Genomic DNA, 21330 nt, shown 5'->3' with positions numbered 1-21330 from the left:
CCGCGAGGTTCTCGTCAAGCTTGACGATAATGTCGTCGGATCAGTGCTCCCCTTCCTTGTTATCTTCACTGGCTGTATGAATCCCTTATTTTGGGATCCAATCGTCGCCATCGGCGCCTTCAATCTGCCTTCCTACAAAATCGAGCTCACTTCATTTCTAGGTATGTTGTTCGATGACAAACCTCACTACTATGGATTTCAGAGTGGCCGACGCAATCCCCTTCTGGCCGGTGGACGCCAATCTACAGCATGATTTGTGCGTGTGATTAATGATTTGTGTGTGTGTGAATTTTGTTTTTTATTTTTTTAATTCCATGTGTATTGACACATGACTGTTTGTCGGAATACCTCATTTTGCAGTCGTTGGATTATTTTTGCAGGTCACAAACAAGAAAAAAATGAAACGATGAGTATTATTTTGTAATTACCCTTAGGGTGGGATAATTTTGAGAAAACGCTCAAACGATAGACTAAAAAGTGATATTTACCATTTTTATTATTTTTTCATGATAATTTTCTTTTTTAAAAAAAAAAAGCGAAAGAAAAGGGAAACATGACATGACTGCTACAAGGTATAATACAAGAAGAAACATATCTCAACCAAGCATAAAAGTAGTGTTTGTGTCTTCCATTTCAAGAAAGTAGTAAAACACTAAAGCATGGAAACTTCTTTGTTGTAAACAAACATGGGTAATTAATTTCTTTTTCTTTCTAATGCAATAAAATGTCTTCTGAAATTTGAAATAATTTGTGGTTGCATATTCTTGCAACATAGTGATGGTTTGTGGCAGTGATTTGAATAATTCTGGTTGCTGTAATGGATTTGATGTTTGAGGAGGAATGATGAAAGTGGTAGAAATGGTTTTGGAGCAGTAACAAAAAAGACTGTTAGATTCTTGGATTTGGCTTTAATGTCAAAAGCAATATGCATTTTTTGCATTGTGTGAAGCTTTTGTCTGATTCACTTCCCCCTTTGATAGCAATGTGTTTGATCATCATCATCAAATTAAACTCCTTTTCCCCATCTCAAAATCCCCATATTCTCGATTCTCGCCCTATTTCATTTTCTGGATGTTCGGTTCTTATTAATCCGACTATATAAGTATATATTTTTGGCCCTAATTGTTTTTCTTGAATTCATTCGGGCCAATCCGTCAAATTTCAAATGGGGTTGGTGATCGTCATAACTATAAGCTTGTAGTATGATATTATGTGTGCAGGAGCGGATCCAGAATTTATTATTAGGGGCTGAATGTGTTAAACTATAACGTCTGAAATTATTTACACGGGCGTTCGGAGGTGGGAGCCCACGAAGCAATTTTTTCTTTACCATTCTGTACAGTTCATTTTCATGGATTCTTTTAACAGTCACTTAATATAATAAATAGTTGTTCGCAATTCAATTAATTTAACATCAACTACATTGAAAGCATATAAAGACATATTTTTATGAGTGATTTTTAAAAAAATGTTTCATCTTCTAAACAAATAAACTAAATTTTCATTATTAATAATTCATAATTTTACTTTTAACTTGAAGATTAACTCAAATCCAACATTAAAAATTAATTAAGAAAGAAAAATAAGATACAAATAACATAAAATTTAACAAATTAATGTAAAATGTTAAGCAATTAACATGGATAATATATATAGTATTATAACAATGTATTATACTTTTTTATTGTACTTCTTATTTATACACACACATATAGTATAAAATATTTATATAAAAAAAAACTCAAAAATTGACTTCGATTTCAAATCTAGATACTTGAGTAAAAGACATTGCTTTCTGCTTATTTTCTAGGCCAATTCGACAATATCAAAAAAATGCATCGAACCTAGATTTGAATACGAAGTTAATTTATAAAGTAGTGTATGTTATTATCGAAAGTATAGACATTTTGTATGCACGAACATATTATATGCTACACAATGATATTTATTCATGTTTAAATATTGTACTATATATATGATTTAAATTTTGCGATCTCACCCTTGAAATCAAGACATAATGAATTCTGCGTAATGGTCGAATCAAATGAAGCCAACTGAAAAAAAAAAGGTTATTAAGAGATAATGTTGAGGACATTTCCTTTTTGATTAGGTAGTTTCGAGATGTATTAAAAGTTGTGATTTAACTTAGTGTCACCTTTTCTTCTCCCCTTTTACTTTATATCATATCCAATACTATGATGAAGGTTCTACGTCTCTCTATTTGACCCTTTCTAAGTGTGATTTGATTCGTGTTTATTTTAAATGATATAATGTTATAAATATAAATAATATAGACCGTGTGATTCAATTTTAAATTCATACCAAATGATAAATTCATAACATTTTTTTTTAATTTGTTACAACCAAAGAAAAGAAAAAAAATCCACTCATGATGTAGCTCCTAGGGTGACTCGAACCTCTGATCTATTGGTTGGAGGAGAAGCGTCTTACCAACAGACTGCGCTTCATCGTCAAAAATTAACAAAGTTACAAATGTTATTAATCTCATACACACACGGCAAAAACTAACAAAATTACATAAGTTTTTTTTTTAGCTTGGGAGAAGAAAAACGGTGGAGTTTAAACTCTAGACCTTACCGTTTACAATTACATACAGGAATTTGCACCGTTTGGTATCTCTTTAAGTACAAATTATAAATATTATTAATCTCATGAAAGCTAACAAAAATTGCAAAATAAAATTTCAATTGATTATTTGACCTTCTCTCTCTCACACACACACACACACTTATGGAGGAAACACACATCAATTCCAAGACGATTTTATTCCCTTTGGTGCCAATTTCTTCCCCTTTTTAGGGGGTTGAACTCTGCTGAGGGAATATAATAATACAGTAAACAAAATTCCAAATTCTAACCGGATCTCATGCTTTTTGTCCCTCACCGGAAATTCATGCCTGCCTTAAAACAACATTTCACTCAATTAAATATTTTACTAAACAAATCCATAATCCTGCAGTCAAAAATTAAAATACACACAACTACAAACAAAAATGCCTTGTGTTTGTTGTTCAGACAACATATTTAACACAAAAGAAATCTCACAGAATATGAGTATACATTTGAAACACCAGGGTGTCACAAATTCAACTAACACAGACAGAATAATTCCAACATTAAGATTTAATTAGTCTAAGTCAAGAAATTAGTCTTGAGACTTAATTGTGCTTACCTCATCTTGTAGATCAAAGTAGGTTACCTCTTTTATATTGTAACATGAAAGTTTATGAGTTTATTATTATAAGAACCTTTGCAGAACTTGCAACTACCGAACCAACACAGATTAGCCGCACCGGACTCATAAGTTTCTCATCTAGTTTGTTTGATAGAGAGGCTTTTTCCTATACGTTATATTAGTATTATGTTTAATATAATGTATTAAAATATTTATAAAATATGTCAATGAGACTTAGCTCTAGTGATAAACCCGAGACACCAAAATGCTCTTTGTGAGAGGTCTTGGATTCAATTCATTTTTTCACCTTTGTGTGGTGTAGAGACGAGGTCCCGCCTGTGTGCGGGTTGCTTATTTGATTATATTTAAATACCTCTTGTAATTCTAATTCAAAATATATATATAAAATATAATATATTGTTTGGTATTATGTATTATGATTATATAAAGTTAATAATTATTTATATAGCATATACCACATTTTTATGTTGTATACAAAATCATGCAAATCTATATAATATTTTTGAATTTTTAATTTATAATGTACAAATATGTCTTTTGTATCATTTTTTTTTTTAAAGGAAACAAAGATATATTTTTGAAACCAAAACCAAATGCTACATGGTCAATTTGAAGACGTTTTGATAAGAATGCCCATTTACACAAACGCATATTCAAGCCCAAGGTTGATTGCGAAAATCTTTGGGCTTGGCCCAAGATCCTTTGTATCACGATTACTCCAAATTTGCATTCTAAAAAAGGGTGATTCTATTCATAGCCCCCATTTTACTCCTTATAGTCATTGTTTTAAAATATTAATGATAATTAATTAAAAATTTATAATTTTACCCTTTCTTTTATAGCTCTCAAATTAAATTAATTTTAAATAAATCTGAAAGAATAAACACGTATAACCTCAATTGTAATATGAAAATATTTATAGCCCCCAATATATAACTCTCAAAAGAACTGTATAGCCTCCAATTCAAATTTATGAGAATCACATGAAATAATTAATACAAACATCAACTCCGATTAATTTTCCTTATTTTTTCTTATAGTCTGAAACTTCTTTAGAGTTCTGCGACGGAAATATTGGATGCAAATTATGAAATCAGAGATAATATATTACAGTATTTCTCCATAACATGATGTCTGTTATTACGCTTTTATTCTGATTCTTTGCAACGACAGTTTGACTTTTAATACTATTACGCTTTGTATTGCTAAATTTTGTTCTTGAGGCGGCGCCTTTAATGCATCAAGTTATTGCCTTGCCTCATGAAGAATTGAAACCAGCACTTAATCGTTCAAAGCCGCAATTGTTGACTGAAATCTAAAGTTTCACTTTTTAATTTTTTCTTTTTTTTTTAATAAAAGTTGAGCAATAATTACCAGAATTAGCTATCCATTTAATGTGCAGGGTGTTTTCGCGTGTAGAGATTGTGTCATAGATCATACTCCAACATTTGGATGCCTTCATCTTGCTTTAGTTGTGCAGAGGTTCAATCCACTTTGCACTTGTTTCGTTTGTTGTCTGACAAGATGTTTGTGTATTACAGAATGATATTGGATTCGAATACCATGAAAGTGTAATGATTTTTGAAAGAAAAAGGAAGAAGCAGAAGCTGCATCCTCTTCAGAGCTTGGTAGAAGTCTCATCTCAAATCCTGATTTCCTAACGCTAGCTTCTTCTTCAGCCACTCTTTTTTTCTGATCCCTAAGCTCCATATCTGCAGGAAAAGAAGGTATACATTACTCTCCTTTGATGCAGGAATAGAATCACCCTCTAAAAAATTATAAAATCATTTTTCTCAAAAAATATGAAATCATTAATCATTTTAAGTGTGTATTGAACTGATTAAAAAAACTTGTTGGCATTTTTATTCTTGACTTTTATCCGCATGAGACCTAATTAATATTCATTTCTCAATTACTGTGAAGCATGGGAAAACACAAAATAAATTATTATTATGTCATTGCCGTCGTCGTCTACGACCTTTTCATTTGACTTGAATTCCAATTTTGGCAATTTACTGTTTAGAATAAATAGATTATTTTTCGTTCAAAGATAAATAGATTATTTTAGACTACTTCATAAAATAGAGTAAAAAAAATTACAATTGTACTCGAACCAATTCAAAAAAACACTTTGAAACTAACTTCTATTTAGTCGAAGTCTAAGGAAAAATGCTAAGTTTCGCCGTTATAATTTTTCATTTTTTTGAGAAAAATGATTTTACATCTGCAATGATACTATGTTCGTTCGTAATTTTTATTATTAATTAATAGTTGAACAATTGATTTTTTAAATTCCGGTGAGGCCTATTGATGTCTGAGATGCTTAATTGCTTATCGATTCGATTTTGTTTTCTTATTTTTGTTTTTCAATTTAATACTAGTTTAGTTAATCAAGGGGTTTGATTGATATCTCCAGACTAGGAGATATACTCCAATGTAACTGAGGAACTCTCTGTTTATTCAATATGTCCCTTTTAGGTAGTTGGAAATGCTATTATTTGCCATAAATACGCCAGCTTGTGCATTGGGAAAGTGGGGTCAATTAATCAATTATTTCCAACTTAAACCAAATTACTGAGATTAATTTTCTTTAGAAGGCTTCTCGTTTCCACATTAGAATTGCATAGCATCTGTATCTTAAGCTTTTTTACGTGTTAATTGTTTAAGGTCTGAGTTATTCCAAAAAGAAGCTTGCACGTGTCATCCAGTTTGAAGCCGGCCCAACATGGTGAAACCTTGTTGCTTCTTCATTCACGTTGCAGTTGTGTTATCAAGAATTTGCACAATCTGCTCAGCCAAAACACTAGCTACAGATGAAGATGCTCTTGTTTCCTTCAAAACCGCCATCATCTCAGACCCTTACGAAATCTTGAAGAAAAACTGGTCTACTGATGCATCTGTGTGCAGCTGGATTGGCGTCTCTTGCAGCGATGGAAGAGTGATGGCCCTCAATGTCTCCGGCTTTGGCTTTCAAGGCCCTATTGTTCCCACTCTTGGAAACCTCACATCCCTCGAGTCTTTAGTGCTTACTGATAACAACTTCACAGGCTCCATACCCCAAGACCTGTCTAAGTTGAGCCATCTCAGAGTCTTTGAAGCTGGATTCAACCAACTCAGTGGGGAGATACCGTCATGGCTGGGAAGCTTGAGGGAGCTAGAGAGTGTTCGTCTCAATGGAAACGCCTTCTCTGGCAGCATCCCGCGGTCAATAGGTAACAACACTAAGCTGAGGATTCTGAACCTGGCCTACAATTCTCTTGGTGGAGTCATCCCACTAGAGATTGGCAATCTCTCGTTCTTGACAACATTAGACCTCAAGTACAATGGCCAGATTGCAGATTCTATCCCAGATGGAATATTCGAGCTGCCTAGAATCGAAGGGATCGATCTGACAGCTAACAGTCTATCTGGTGAGCTCCCAAACAGCATGTGTAACAACGTGCCTCAACTGAGTGGACTTCATATCTCTGCAAACCTACTTGGTGGGAACATTCCGTTTGGTATCCACAACTGCAGCAGGCTGCGAGATTTGTCCTTGTCCTATAACAATTTCAATGGCAGCATACCGAGTTCAATCGGATTGTTAGCCAACCTTGAAACCTTGTATCTGGGGTCCAACTCCTTCCATGATGGTATGTATGTGTTTCTATTTCATCATATCATCATCATCATCATCATCTCTTCATCTTTAATTTCTCTCAGGGGGGATTCCACCGGACATACGCAACCTCTCGCGTTTGCAGGTGCTCAGTCTACAACATGCGTCTCTGACGGGGCAAATCCCATCTTATATCTTCAACATGTCCTCTCTCGAGATGTTGGATCTCTCAAACAACACTCTCTCGGGAGGCCTTCCGAGTGGTGGTGCACCTAAACTTGAGCAGCTGTTTCTTGGCTCCAATCGGTTAAGTGGCCGAGTTTCAGACAGAATATGCAACTGCAGAAGCCTCTATTTGATTTCATTGTACAACAACAACTTCACGGGCAACATACCTAAGTGTCTTGCAAATCTTACCGCTCTAAATTACCTATTTCTAGGCACAAACAACTTCACAGGTAACTTGCTGTTTCTTTCTCCTCTTCTTTCTTTTTCCTTATTTATTTATTTATAATTGGGGGTTCCTCTATGTGGCCTGTGGGCATGTCTTTTTCTTATTCTTGTTTTCCTAACCCTATCTTTTACATTTTTAAATCTTAGCAATGAAGAATTGAAATCATAAATTCAATACGACTATTCTGTTTGTGTGATTGGGCTGGGGGTTTGAAAATAGACATGCTACAGATAAATGTCTGTAGTCACCAAGATGGAATGATATTATGAAATCTTAAGTCAATAATGATTTTGAATTCAAAGGAAAGCTTAAAAAATTTCTCATTATACAAAATTCAGTGATGTAGTGATGAGTCATCTCGTCAGATTCTTAAATACATTTTTTCTTTCCACCCCATCCAATAAATCCACATCATTCCACATTTCCACTTAAGAATCAGGCGACGTGACTCATCATTTTGTTGCCAGATTTTACATAATGAGATAGAGTATCTTTTTTTAAAAAGTACTGAAAATTTGGAGTTTTTTTAAAGAAGACAAAAATTGAAGATATTTTCTGAAAACTTTAAAAATTGAAGACACGAAATATGATTAATCCTAAAAAGAAAATGGGTTTTTAATAAAGTGTTAAATAATTACATAATGTTACAGAAATTATGAGTGCATCCAAATTGATTTGAAAAATTAGTTCGAGTACTTTGAATTATGAAAAAGGGGAAGGAGAAAAGAAGAAGAGAGATTGAAAAAGATGTTGTACTATACAAATGAAAACAGATGGGAAATACACTTTAATATATTACTAGTGAAGAAAGCTGAATCATTACTTGGCATACAATAAAAAATTCAATACAAGAATAACAAAGTCATATACAGAAAACATACCCCTTTTCCTCCCTGTTACATTCTGAATTTTGAAGGTCACAAACATTTTCTGATTTTCAGGTGAGTTACCTGCTGAGCTAGGTAGCCTTAATCTGGTGCAAATCTCTGTCTCTGTCAACGGGTTATCTGGTGGCATCCCAATCTCTATCTTCAACATATCATCAATGAAGGAGATGGATTTTTCAATGAATCACTTCACTGGGAAGCTTCCTTCAACAATGGGGCTTTCACTTCCCAATCTACAACGGCTTTTTTTGGGCGACAACAAACTCAGTGGACCAATTCCAAGCTCCATCGCCAATGCTTCTAGTCTTGTTGTCCTGGCTATGACCTCCAACTCTTTCAGTGGCGTAGTACCCCATTTTGGTGATCTAAGACTCTTGCAACGCCTTTTTATGGGAGAGAATAATCTAACAGGAACATCTTTCTTGTCTTCTTTATCAAACTGCCAATTATTGACTGAAGTAGAATTTTCACTCAATCAGCTCAATGATATGCTTCCTGCTTCAATAGGCAACTTCTCTGCTACTTTTCAGATTTTCAGAGCGTTTGGATGTGGAATCACAGGTTCCATTCCTGCTGAAATTGGCAACTTGATCAACTTACGTGACTTGTATTTGGACAGCAACGAGCTAACAGGATCCATACCAAGCACACTGGGAAATCTAAGCCAACTCATACGCGTATATCTCGAGTACAACAAGCTTCAAGGGTACATCCCCGGATACCTTTGCCAGTTAAGCCGTTTGGGGGACTTGTACGTGAGCCATAACATGCTCCATGGGCACATCCCTACGTGTATTGGTGAAATGAAAACTTTGAGAAGATTATACATCGACTCTAATAAGTTGGAAGGCAATGTACCATCCACCTTATGGCAGCTCAATGATCTAGTGGCCTTGAATTTGTCCACAAACAGTTTGAATGGCTCTCTGCCGTCTGAGATAGGAAATTTGAGGGCTATGACGGATTTGGACTTGTCGTGGAATCAGTTCTCAGGCGGCGTCTCTAGCTCTATAGATAGAGCAGAGTCGTTGGTTGTGCTATCTTTGGCACATAACAAGTTTCAAGGGCCTATTCCTGAATCAATCGGTAAGTTGAGAGGCTTGGAATCATTAGATATCTCGTTTAATGCTTTTTCCGGTTCTATACCTAAATCACTCGAGGACCTCCCCTACCTCAAGTACTTGAATCTCTCTCACAACAGACTCGAAGGGGAGATTCCTGAAGGAGGTTCTTTTGCTAACTTCACTGATGAATCGTTCGTAGAAAACTATGGTTTGTGTAGTGAGACTCGTATGGTGCAGCTACGCGTCCCACATTGTGGACAGAGGTCCAAGAGTGTGCACTCTTGGATCTGGTACATCAAGTATGTGATGCCTCCTTGCCTACTTGCCCTTATTATGCTGATCATCGCTCTCGTTTTACTGATGAAAAGACGAAGACCAAGGATGAAAGAGCAGCCACAAGACGAACTTTCAATGCTTCGTGCATGGAGAGGAAGCTCCTACTTAGAGATGCAGCGGGCGACAGATGGATTCAGTGAGAGCAACATACTAGGAAGAGGAAGTTTTGGGACAGTGTACAAAGGAACTCTGTTATCTGGCTTAACTGTTGCAGTGAAAGTTTTCAACTTGCAGTCTGAGAAAGTGGGCAAGAGCTTTGATACAGAGGTAGAGGTGTTGAGCTCGATTCGGCATAGGAATCTGATCAAGATAATCGGCTGCTGCAGCAGTGAGGACTTCAAAGCTTTGCTCTACGAGTACATGCCTAATGGCAGCCTTGAGGAATGGCTGCATTCCAGTGATGAGCGCTTCTTGGACTTGCAACGACGAGTGGGCGTGGCCCTGGACATCGCGTCTGCCTTGGAATATCTTCATGTTGGCCTCACATCCCCCATTGTTCACTGCGATTTGAAACCGAGTAATGTGCTGCTGGACAAAGATATGACGGCGCGTGTGGGTGATTTCGGTATAGCCAAGCTGTTTGGAGAGGGAAACTTGATGGCTCAAACCAGAACCTTAGCTACCATTGGATATATGTCTCCAGGTAAATTTTCTGCATTGGTTTGATCAGAATTATGTCTTTCACATATGGTGGCCCGACCAATCCAATTTTGGGCTGGGCTGGGCCGAGGTGTGGTTATCCGATGGGCTCGGGCCGAGATAGGAGTTTGACAAGTATACACAGAACCAAACACCAGTAAAATTAAAAATACCACCGAATATGAATTTTGATTCTAATAAAAGTGTCACATGATTTTTATCCACCAAATTTTGAGTTTGCTAAACATTTTTAGTAAAAATGCAAATACACCACTGAATTTGGATTTTTGTCGAGTATGAGTACTATATGGCAAATCTTGAGCCGTCAGAAGGTTTTACACAAGTCTGTTTATCTTTTATAAATTTTTTGCTTTCAAATTTTGAATCTACTAAACATTTTTAATGGATTACGAAGATTCCATTGAATATTGTTTTCAATGTTTTTAATTTTTGATGGTTTTGTCCATGCAGAATATGGTGCTCAAGGCATCGTGTCCACCGGCGGCGACGTATACAGCTTTGGCATAATGTTGCTGGAGTTGTGCACTAATAAAAGGCCTACGGACGATATGTTCGGCGACGAAATGAGCTTGAAGTCATGGGTGAGCCTTGCTTTGCATAGGAACGCGATAGTTGAAGTCGTGGACACGACTTTGCTAGAAGGAGAAGAGAAGGATTTCTTAGCGAATGAGCAATGCTTGGCATCTCTTTTGAGTTTGGCAATGGAATGCTTAGCCACTTCACCTTTGGATAGAATCAAAATACGTGAAGTTGTAGTCAACTTGGACTATATTAGAACTATGTTTATGGCAAAGACCAAGGAATAAACAAGCATATATACAACAATGTTTGAAAAGTATCCATTAAAAATTTAAAATAAATGTGTTCAAATTTACCAATGTAAGTTTATCTGAAGTGTGTTATGTATCATCCTTGTGTAAGTTTCTTATTGATGGCACTCCTATAAGCTATATTAGTAGAATTGTGGAATGGCCGAGTCACAATTCTATGAGCCCAGTCTAGTGAGAAAAATATTTTTATGAACAAAAAATTGAGCGAGACCGGCTTTTCGCGCCAAAAATATTTTTATGAACAAAAAATTGAGCGAGAAAAATTATTTTGATAAATAAATTCACCACATTAATTTTAACTTTGCCACTTCAACTTTAAGGTGAAATATATAATTTTTAATCTTCCTGTCATCGCCGCTTGCAAGCTCCTCAACCCCTCTGACTTTCGCGACGTCACCACTCATGTCGCCTTATATCCCTCTAATTGAATCAAATTGTCAAAATGAACTCAACTACGTATACATTTTTTAACAAATCGACTAATTAAGGACACTTGAAAATAGAGTTGAAACGAATTAGAGTGTGTTATCTTTGCTTGATAAATTTATCATTAGAAAATTAGGGATAACAAAAAAAATTCCTTTAAATTCCTTCTCTTTTTTCTCTAATTTTTTATTAAAGAAAATTCTATCATTTCTCATACATTCCTTTTATTTTAAGAAGGGATAATATTATCTTCTTGAAAGTGAATAAGAAATGAGAAAAGCTAAAATTTTCTTTTATAACAAAAGGGGAAAATAGAAGAAGAAATTTGATACACATATCAAATTAAAGGTCACGACAAGAGCTTTAATGTGTTATATTGAATCTAAGAGAAATGTTATGCTACATACCTTATGTGAGCTTCTTATGTGAGCACCAGTCACATTTTGCATTCGTTAGCGTTATTTTTTTTTAAATCATTTATTTTTATTCTAGGGTTATTAGCCTGTAAATACACGGACTTTTTATATTTTCTGAAATTTAACATGACTTTTATTTTTAGCCCACAAATACACGAACTTAGCATTTATCTGATTTTTTACATCGACAAGAAAAAATTCTAATTTACTATTAACGTGAATGTCGGTATACTATGTCATTCACTCTCTAATCAAAATAACGAATCAAATTACTCTATTCAATTGCATATTTCGTAGTCCATGTCATGTATTCCGGCCTCCACCTCAACAATAAGTAGAGTTTTTTTATGTCGATGTCAAAAATCAGAAGAAGAAAAAAATGCAAGTTCGTGTATTTGTAGGCTAAAAATAAAAGTCATGCTAAATTTCAAAAAATATGAAAAGTTCTTGTAACCCTTTATTCTAATACTTCATAAATTGTTATTGAGATCATTATTTTTATATATTACATAAAAATCAAAGTCCAATTTGTTCTTTTTATTAATTATTTGAATTTAAAGGGAATATGAACAAATCAAATTTTAATTTTTGTGTAATGTATAAAATCAATGATCTCAATTAGAATAAAAATAAGCCTCTAAAAAAAAAATAACACTAACGAAAGTTAAACGTGAGCGATGTTCACATAAGGTGCCCACATAAGGTATGTAGCATAACATTTTCGTTAAATCTAAAATGTAAAAGTTATGGTATTTATTTAAAGATTAAAACATAACAAAAAAAATCTCCGTTTTTTTCTTTTGTTGAAGAAATATTTTTTAAATTTTTAATATTTATTTTTTGCTTTTTTATAATCACTTTTTTTATTACGGTGAATTCTTCTTTATGTATATATACAAAAAAACAAAACGTTGATTATAAATCGCTATATGTATATAAACACGATAGGTCAATGTCGTCAACCTGGAGCTGGAAACCTTCAAATTCAATTCAACCTCCCAAAAATGGAGTCTTTCTCCGATGAATCGCTCTTTCTCTCCTACTCGGATTACTTCAATTTTCTTCTCCTTCGCCCCCTTGCTGCTATTCTCTTCACCGTCTCCTTACTCTTCTTTGGTCATCTCTCTCTCTCTTAGTTGATAGGTTGCTCATAAATTCATAATATTCTAGTGATTCTCTCTGCGTGTATTTACATGGGTTCTGCAATTTCGGCTGCTAATTGACTTTTAAATCCAACTCTCTCATCTGCTCTATTGAATGTGGATTATTTTGTCCCTTCTTATATATGATGAAAATATCGAATTGTATCAATTAGGTTTTTATGTATTCAATCCCTTCAATCTGGGTGCTCACGGTTCCGGTTCAAACCGGCCCGGAACTGCCGATTCACAGTTTCGAGAATATAAAACTGGAACCGGACCGTATGATCGGGTAGACCGTTGACGGTTCGGAACTGGAACCGGCGGTTCTAGTCCGGTTTATGAACCGCCGGTTGCGGTTCTGATTTCAGAACGGTTGACCACTGTTTTGAGCCGATAACCGTTAATCACAGTTCCAGTTCCGGTTCCGGGTTGGTTCAACTGTTCCGGCCGAAAAGTTCCTTCTATTTTCCCCTTTAGCCTTTAGCAATTTATTTTTTCCTTGAACTTGTAGCTTGGCATGATTCCTTAATTGAAGGAATGTCTTTCTCTCTCTGATTTGTGGGTGTTATCTGTGTAGGGTGGTTCTTGGCATGGAAGCTGGTGCTGGTTCATGTACCTCTAGTGCAGGAGATTTTTGGTCTGAGGAAAAAAACCATCAAACCAAAGCCTCCTGGTAGAAGAAGACTTACTCAATTCTACAACAGAATTAATGCCCAAAATCCCTCTTCAGAAGGTAGTTTTATCAGCCGCGTTAAGCTTTTCAATATTCTCACATCTCTTCAAGGGAATGATTCTGTGGATTCTAGTTGCATTTGTAATGAGTATGTTGGATCCTATGGTGGCAGTTGAGGATTTGGAACTTTAAATCACTCTAAATCATTCAGGCGTCACTCTAATTCAAAATAAATTGCAAGAAAATTAGCAGTCTAATGAAATCAGTTGTTGATGGTATTGGTATATAAGAACAATTGTGTTATGTTGTGGAGACTGTTGTTTGTGTTTTGAAACATATTTGCATGTGGATTGTAAAAAGGAAAAATGCAGAGAACTATAGAGTATAGAAATGCTGAAAATCATTCAGGTGTGACTTAAAGAAAAAAGGAAAAAAAAAACAAGAAAGTAGTCTAATGAATCATTTACGGATTGAATATGAGAAGAATCGTGTTAACTTGTGCTTTTTGTTTGTGTCGTTGGTGTAGACGCCTATGCTCACAAGGAAATATTGTTCTCGTCCATGCATTTGGTGATCAAGCGTGCTCGAGTTAATCAGTGGCTAAAATAGTATTTGCGTACTAGGAAAGTGAGGTACCATTGACAATAGCGTTGTTCTAAGCTCTAGACTCTAGAGGCAACTGCTGGACATTTAGAAAACGTTATACTTCATGATGATAATTTGAGGATTTGAAATCCTAAATAACTCAAAATCATTTTGGAGTGACTGAAATTCAAGAATAGCAAGAAAATAAGATCTGCCAATACTATGTCTTTCAAATACATTTGCATAAGAATGTCAACGAGAAATGTCCTTTCACTTGTTGATGTAGTTACATCTTAGTCGTTGATGTAGTTACCATCTTAGTTTGTGATTTTCACTTGTTGATGTAGTTATCCTAGTTCGTGAATTTTGAGACAACAAATTGATTTTCTATGTTTTGGAATCAGAGAGTAGCTGAAAATTTCATGTTTGAGAATGTGTTGATCTAAGCTCGGGACTCTGAACTGGTTAATGTTGTGAAAGTTGTGAAAGGAAAGAAGCTTGATTCTCTATGTTTTGGAATCACAGAGTAGCTGAAAAATTCTTGCTTGAGAACGTGTTGATCTAAGCTCTGGACTCTGATATGGATAATGTTAATTGTGAAAATAAGAAGCTCCCAATCGATGTGAAAAGATCATAGTTTGTAACTTATACATTTATAAAAGGTTTGGACTTGTTTCATTTTGAATAAAATCGAGTTCTGAGTTGAGTTTTTTAAAAATATGTTGCATGTTGCATTAATGTACACCAAATTAATACAGGTACAACTAAACTCATTCATTTGATTGTTCTTCTTCTTCTTCTTCTTATTATTATTATTATTATTATTATTATTATTATTATTATTATTATTATTATTATTATTATTATTATTATTATTATTATTATTTTGAGATCTGGAATTTAGAAATCTACTAGATTTTGTTTAGGAAAATTCACAAAGAAAATGATAGATTCTTAACAAATTAAGCAAAGTTTGGTAATTTTTTTATTGGAAAATAAGTTGACATATGCAAAAATTTATTTAGTTCATTTGACAAATTATTTTTTATGCAAAAATTTAACCCTTTTTTATAATTAAAATCAAGTTAGAATTTGAATTTTAAGTTTAATAAAGTGTTATAGCAAAAAAATAAACAAACTTTGGAAAAAATTGTAATTTTCACCTGAACTTTCAATTAAGTCAAAAAATACATGAATTTATATTTTTGTTGCAATTTTCACCCGAGTTTGAGTTTCGGTGAAATTAGAGTTTAGTTGGCAGTCGGAAGTTCACCTGATGTTGGTCTAACTTCAAATGATGAGGAATATTTAGAAGCTCATAGGTCTAAGAAGTTAAAATTAACATATTTGACTTAATTTCGGCTGTCAATTAAGCTCTAATTTATTGGAAGTTAAACTTAGGTGAAAATTACAACAAAAATATAAATTTATGTATTACTTGGCCATTAACCCTTTTAATAATAAATTTAATTGAGCTTAGTTGAGGCTTATATTTTCTAAAATTGTGGAATACTATAAGTGAAAATATATCTTAGTCACACATTCATGGGTTCTTAATTAAAAATAAATTATTTAATAGTTGGAGACGTATCAAATAAATTATCAAGATTTTGTTAAAAAAAAATATCCGATCATTATTATCTTGTTAAAATTTCAATCAAAATATCAACATTTTTTTTTCAAAGTGATGAGGAGTAAAATATGCATCAGCGCTACCACTTCGGAATAGAGAGATCAAGTCAATCAAGGACGTCAAGGGGAGACCGTGCGATAAAGCTGATGGGAACGCGACTGGGCCCATTCTACAACGACATGAGAGAAGCGCTGAGAATAGGGAAGGGCTGAACTCAACATAGCAGGGCTGAACTCAACATGGCAGGGCTGGACTCAACATGGCAGGGTAGGGATCCACTGAACCAAGGAACAATGCTTACCATGAAGAGCGAAGGGCGGGGAGCAGGGCTGGATTTAGGCATGCTTAGGGTCCTCTTTCACCTAATGTAGGACAGGGTTGCGTCCCTAATTTTACTGTTTTACCCCTGTGAACCTCTATAAATAAAACCATTGTATTCCCATGTAAGTTAGGCGATATTGAATAGTACAATCTTTGTTTCTCTTGCTAATTGCTCTTAACTCACACTCAACGCACAACAGGTAAACCTCTCTAGAATCACCTACCAAATCCGGACTCATCACAAAGTCTTTGTTAGTCTTGGAAAAGTATTTGCAATTTTTAATTATATATTCGTATTTCATTACGTTTTTTTTTTTTTTTTTTTTTGAATTCATCTATTTACCCTAAGGTTGTGTTTGCTTTTTATCCCTCTAAATGAAGGGATAATATAATGAGGTATAAACTTATCACTTAAAGTGAGGATCGCATTTGTTATATCTTATTGGGTTTGAAGGATAATATATTTATCCACTTCTTATAAGGTAGTATAAAATTATACCACCCTCTGCCCGAAAAATTATACAACCTATCCGAATTTTTTTATACATCAAAGAAAATAATGTATAAGGTGATAAATGCAGCTTATCCATCTCTTATACCTCAAAGCAAACACACCCTAACTCTATAACGTTGTAACATAGATACATAAATTTTGTTCTATTCTAAAATTTTAACTGAATTTTAATTTTGCCAAAATGAAAATGAAGGTGGCGAAATTAAAACTGATATTCCTATTAGGAGGCGTTTACTTTGAAGGAGTAGCATTGATAGAAAAAAAATAGTAAGATTAATCCCTTGTTTACTTTGTTGGATTGAAACTTTGGGATATCTCAAAGCCCTTAATTATTTTTATCATTTAAGCTACTTTTGCTTAATTCTTATCACATCAAAATGGTGGGATTGGAATAATCCTATTCTTTAGAATGAAAATACTCAATCCTCCATTTTATCAATTGTGCAAAGTAAACGCCCCTTGATAGATTATATTAAAACAATTTATACAAAAGTTCTACCACTATACACACACACACACACACACACACACACACATATATATATATATATATATAGGGTGTGGTTCTAGAGAGAACTACATTATTTGTAAGAACGCGAGAACCATCAAATCTAATGCATCCACTGTAAAAATTAATGCATTCGCTGTTAAAATTAATGCACTCAAAAAAATAAAAATAAAAAATTGCTCCATTCAGGATTCGAACCCAGGATCTGCATTCATCCAACAAGATGATGTATCCACCATAGATCTTGATGATCAGATGACTGAAAATGGTTCTCCGTTCTTCTTTTATTTAATGGTTCTTTCTTGAACTTCTATATATATATATATATATATATATATATTAAATATAAAAATATTATAAATAGATATAGTATATTAAAATAATAACAAATACCCACCAATAATTATATTAAAATAGATGAGGATATTTAATTATTTTTTATATGAAGAAATTAATTTGAGTAAATTGGGACAACAAACAATTAAACTTTTCCATCGAAATAATTTTTCTTTTAAAAAAAATGTATAAATTACTATTACAATCAGGGGCGGACCCTTGGAGGGGGGGGGGCTGAAGCCCCCTTCCATTTTTTTTTTTTTTTTTAAATTTGAAAGATATACTATATTTATCTATTCCTAATTATAAAAGAGTCTTGTTTTATAAAAATTAAACCCATAACTCGGAACGAAAAAGTTGCTCTCTCCAACTGTAGATGAACAGTATGCAACTGTTTATGAACAGTATGAACTGTAGATGAACAGTACTCGGAGCGTAACTTCCAGCAGCTCCATTTTTCACCGGTGACGCTGCTGTCTTCGGCCATCGTCCAAGGCGGAGCTCATCGCCGACATCGATATGAATGAGTAAAGCTTGGTTCCACCACCGTGAACATGGAATTTCAGGCCATGTAGAGAGAGAGAAGAGTCCTTTTTCTGCGAGCTTCCACAGCCACGATCGGCGATCTTCATCCTCGCCGCTAGCTTCCACAGCCAAGATCGGGCGATCTTCCACAGCCGCGATCTTCCACAGCCAAGATCGGGCGATCTTCCACATCCCGCGATCTTCCACAGCCGTTGACCGATAACTTCCACAGCCAAGATCGGCGATCTTCATCCTCGCCGCGAGCTTCATCCTCGCCGATTCTGGGCGATCTTCATCCTCGTTGTGCGAAGAAAAGCTGGGCGATCTGGTTTGAGGAACAGACTTTCATCTGAAGCCAAAAAACCATGTGAAGCCAAACGAATCCCATAGTAGGATCGTTTCTCACCGGTTCCAGCTGCACGAAGGGAAGTCGGCAGTCAGTCCTCACCGGTTCCAGCTGCTGTTCCGTCCGTCCGATGGCGTCAAACGGCGGCAATGGCCCCTCGAGCGTTGGTTGGTTCCCGCCGCTGCCTTTGGCTTTCGGTGGACTCAGTTCACCGGGCGACAGAGGGGCGCTCAATCTGCCGGTCGTCTCTAACAATTTTCCTAAGCAGCCTCAATCTTTTACTACTCAACCAAACCCTGCGATGGCCGTCCCGTCTGCTCCGAAGGTGCCTGCTCTTCGGCTTGGGGGGCCGACCTCGGCTATGCCGCCACTGGAACAGTTCGACGGGAATGGTCAATCTAAAGCACAGCAATCCAGTCGATCTTTTGCGGATACTCTCAAACAGACGAAGGGAAGTCGGCAAGCTGATGTTCCTGCCTATGACTTCACGGTTCTACAGCCTTCTTTGGTGAACGATAAACCCTGTCTTATCATTTCGGAAGGGTTCCATCAACGACAAGTGCGATCATTCTCTCATGCCCTGCATGGCCGGATTATCCTTCGCAAGGGGGATCGTCCTCGTTTTGCTGCTGATTTGCATGTCGAGTTACAGCAGTTATGGAAGCCGGATTTATCTTGGGAAATTATTCCTCTGGGTAAAGGTTACTTCACCCTGAAATTCTGCTCTGCGCAAGATATGGCACTGGCTTTTGCTAAAAATACATGGAAATTACATCCGGGCATCTTGCATTTGCGGACTTGGGTCCCAAATTTTGATCCATACAAGGATTCATCCACTAAAGCACAAGTTTGGATTCGTGTTTTTAATTTACCTCACGAGTATTGGCATCCGGAGGTGCTTTCTGGTATTGCTAGACATGTAGGGGCACCAATTGTTATTGATGGTTTATCTGCTCATGCTTCTGTGGGTCATTTTGCGCGTATTTTGGTTGAGATGGATGTCTCCAAGGCTGTACCTGATTTTTTTGATGTCAAATGTGGGGATCGGGTTTTTGTTCTCGAATTCGGATATGAAGACCTCCCATATTATTGTCACTCTTGCTGTGTTGTTGGCCATGCTACTACCTCTTGCAGGAGATCTAAAGAGGGGAGGAATGATACTAAGGGTCAGCCAGCTGGCAAAGGAACTGACCCAGCCCCTGTTCAGCAACATCGCTCCAACTGGAAACAAGTGGATCGTAAACAGGCCTGCTCTGAGGCTTCTCTTGAGATGGTTGTTTATGAGAAGGGTGGAATCCTGAACCCCTCGAATCGTGACTCTGCTCTTGGGGATGACGAGATGGACACCTTCCCGGATTCAACAAGGAAGGAAGTCGTTGGTTCCCTAAATCTTGGATCTGATGCTGCGCAGGTGGAGGTGGACCTTCACAACCCCTTTGCTGCTCTGGAGTCGTTGGATGCTGAGGTTCAGTTAGATAATGAGGTTGTCTCTGAACACTCGGTTGGTGATAACAGAGCGGACAAGTCTGTTGGTTTGGAGATTGTTCCAGTGATGAATGACACTACCCCGACTTCCGGTGGAAAATACTATAGTGTCAGATACACAGGTTGATATTGTCACTCTGCATTGTAGCAATACAGACATGGCTTTGACTGTGACGCCAGGAAAGGCGACAATGGAGGATCCTCCCATAATTCGCGGTCGTGGCCGTCCGAAAGGGGCTTCCAAGAAGGGGAAGCTTTCTGATTCCTCTATCAAGCACCGACTCCGGCGTATAATCAAGAATGGTATGTCCTCGGACAAACAAGCAACTGGTCATGTCGCTGGTGCTATTTTGCAGGGAGCCGTTCTTGACTCTTCGTCGCCAATGGAGTTCTTGAAAAAAGTGCAACATGCTCATTCTGAAGGCGCGGTTATGCAAAATTTTGAGATACATTCTTCTTCTTCTGACGCTGCTCGGGCTTTGTCGACCGTTGTTTCTAAAAGATGGGGAGATATGCTTGACGACGAAGATTCTTTTTATGAGGATGATCCTCTAAAAATGTTCTCTTAGTCTTGTTTGTTTTTCGGTTTCTCGTGGCTTCTCGCGGGTGCTTTCACCTGTTTTTGTTCTTTTTATTTTCCTTTTAATAAAATTTCTATTACAGCAGTTGTTTTATAAAAATTGATTTGCTTGTTATATTCCCTTTTATAGATTTAATTTAAGGTAATAGTGTTATTTAAAATTATATAATTTATGAAAATATTGTTCATTATTATTATTATTGTGCTTGTCTTTTAATAAAAAATGCCTAAAATATACGGAATGCCCCAAAAAATTTTCGTAATGTATTGAAATCATAGAATTTATTAAAATGTTGTTCTTTATTATTACTATTATGATTGTCTTTTAATAAAAGATACCTAAAATGTACGGAATTCTTTATTACAACTCTTATACTTGTATTTTAATATAAAAAAAGCCTAAATATACGAAATGTCTAAAAAAAATTCCTCTTCGTAAAAGTTCAGCCCTTGAACAAAATTCATGGCTCCACAATTCAGGCGAAAAAATAATTTACTAAAATTTTGTGAATTATATATTCAGTTTGAGCATTTTCGATAGTTCAAATTATTAGTCGAGCAGAAACATAATTCTGCTATCTTTAGGATAAATTTTAGGATAAATATAATGAAAACCCCTGACGTATACCTGCTTTATCAAAAATATCCTGAAATTTTTAAAATGTTCTCTAAATCCTCAAACTATCAGATTTTTATCAAATATATCTCGCATCTATTTTTCGGTCACCAAATACGTGATGTGGCTCGCCGAATGCCATAATGTAATTTATATTCTACTTTTTTTAAATGCAACG

General features: G+C 35.6%; 2 protein-coding genes across 4 annotated transcripts; both read left to right on the top strand.

Annotated features, from left to right (window-relative positions):
* The first annotated feature begins 4598 nt into the window (after positions 1-4598).
* Positions 4599-11125, top strand: LOC131014766 (probable LRR receptor-like serine/threonine-protein kinase At3g47570). Its single transcript, XM_057942855.1, has 5 exons — positions 4599-4944; positions 5885-6849; positions 6920-7273; positions 8211-10199; positions 10667-11125. The coding sequence occupies exons 2-5, from the start codon at positions 5943-5945 to the stop codon at positions 11020-11022; spliced, it is 3606 nt and encodes a 1201-aa protein (XP_057798838.1). The 5' UTR covers positions 4599-4944; positions 5885-5942; the 3' UTR covers positions 11023-11125.
* Positions 11126-12768: 1643 nt separating this feature from the next.
* Positions 12769-16411, top strand: LOC131014744 (uncharacterized). 3 transcript variants are annotated; one of them, XM_057942846.1, is made up of 3 exons: positions 12769-13004; positions 13608-13763; positions 14693-15006. In XM_057942846.1, the coding sequence occupies exons 1-3, from the start codon at positions 12818-12820 to the stop codon at positions 14701-14703; spliced, it is 354 nt and encodes a 117-aa protein (XP_057798829.1). In that variant the 5' UTR covers positions 12769-12817; the 3' UTR covers positions 14704-15006. The 3 variants fall into 3 exon arrangements, with proteins under 3 accessions (XP_057798829.1, XP_057798813.1, XP_057798821.1); XM_057942830.1 differs by lacking the exon at positions 14693-15006 and adding an exon at positions 15999-16411 and having other exon boundaries at positions 12811-13004; XM_057942838.1 differs by having other exon boundaries at positions 12811-13004; positions 14230-15006.
* The last annotated feature ends 4919 nt before the right edge of the window (positions 16412-21330 follow it).

Source organism: Salvia miltiorrhiza, chromosome 1, assembly GCF_028751815.1.
Source record: "Salvia miltiorrhiza cultivar Shanhuang (shh) chromosome 1, IMPLAD_Smil_shh, whole genome shotgun sequence".
NCBI lineage: Eukaryota > Viridiplantae > Streptophyta > Magnoliopsida > Lamiales > Lamiaceae > Salvia > Salvia miltiorrhiza.
This window is presented reverse-complemented; position numbering and strand designations above follow the sequence as displayed.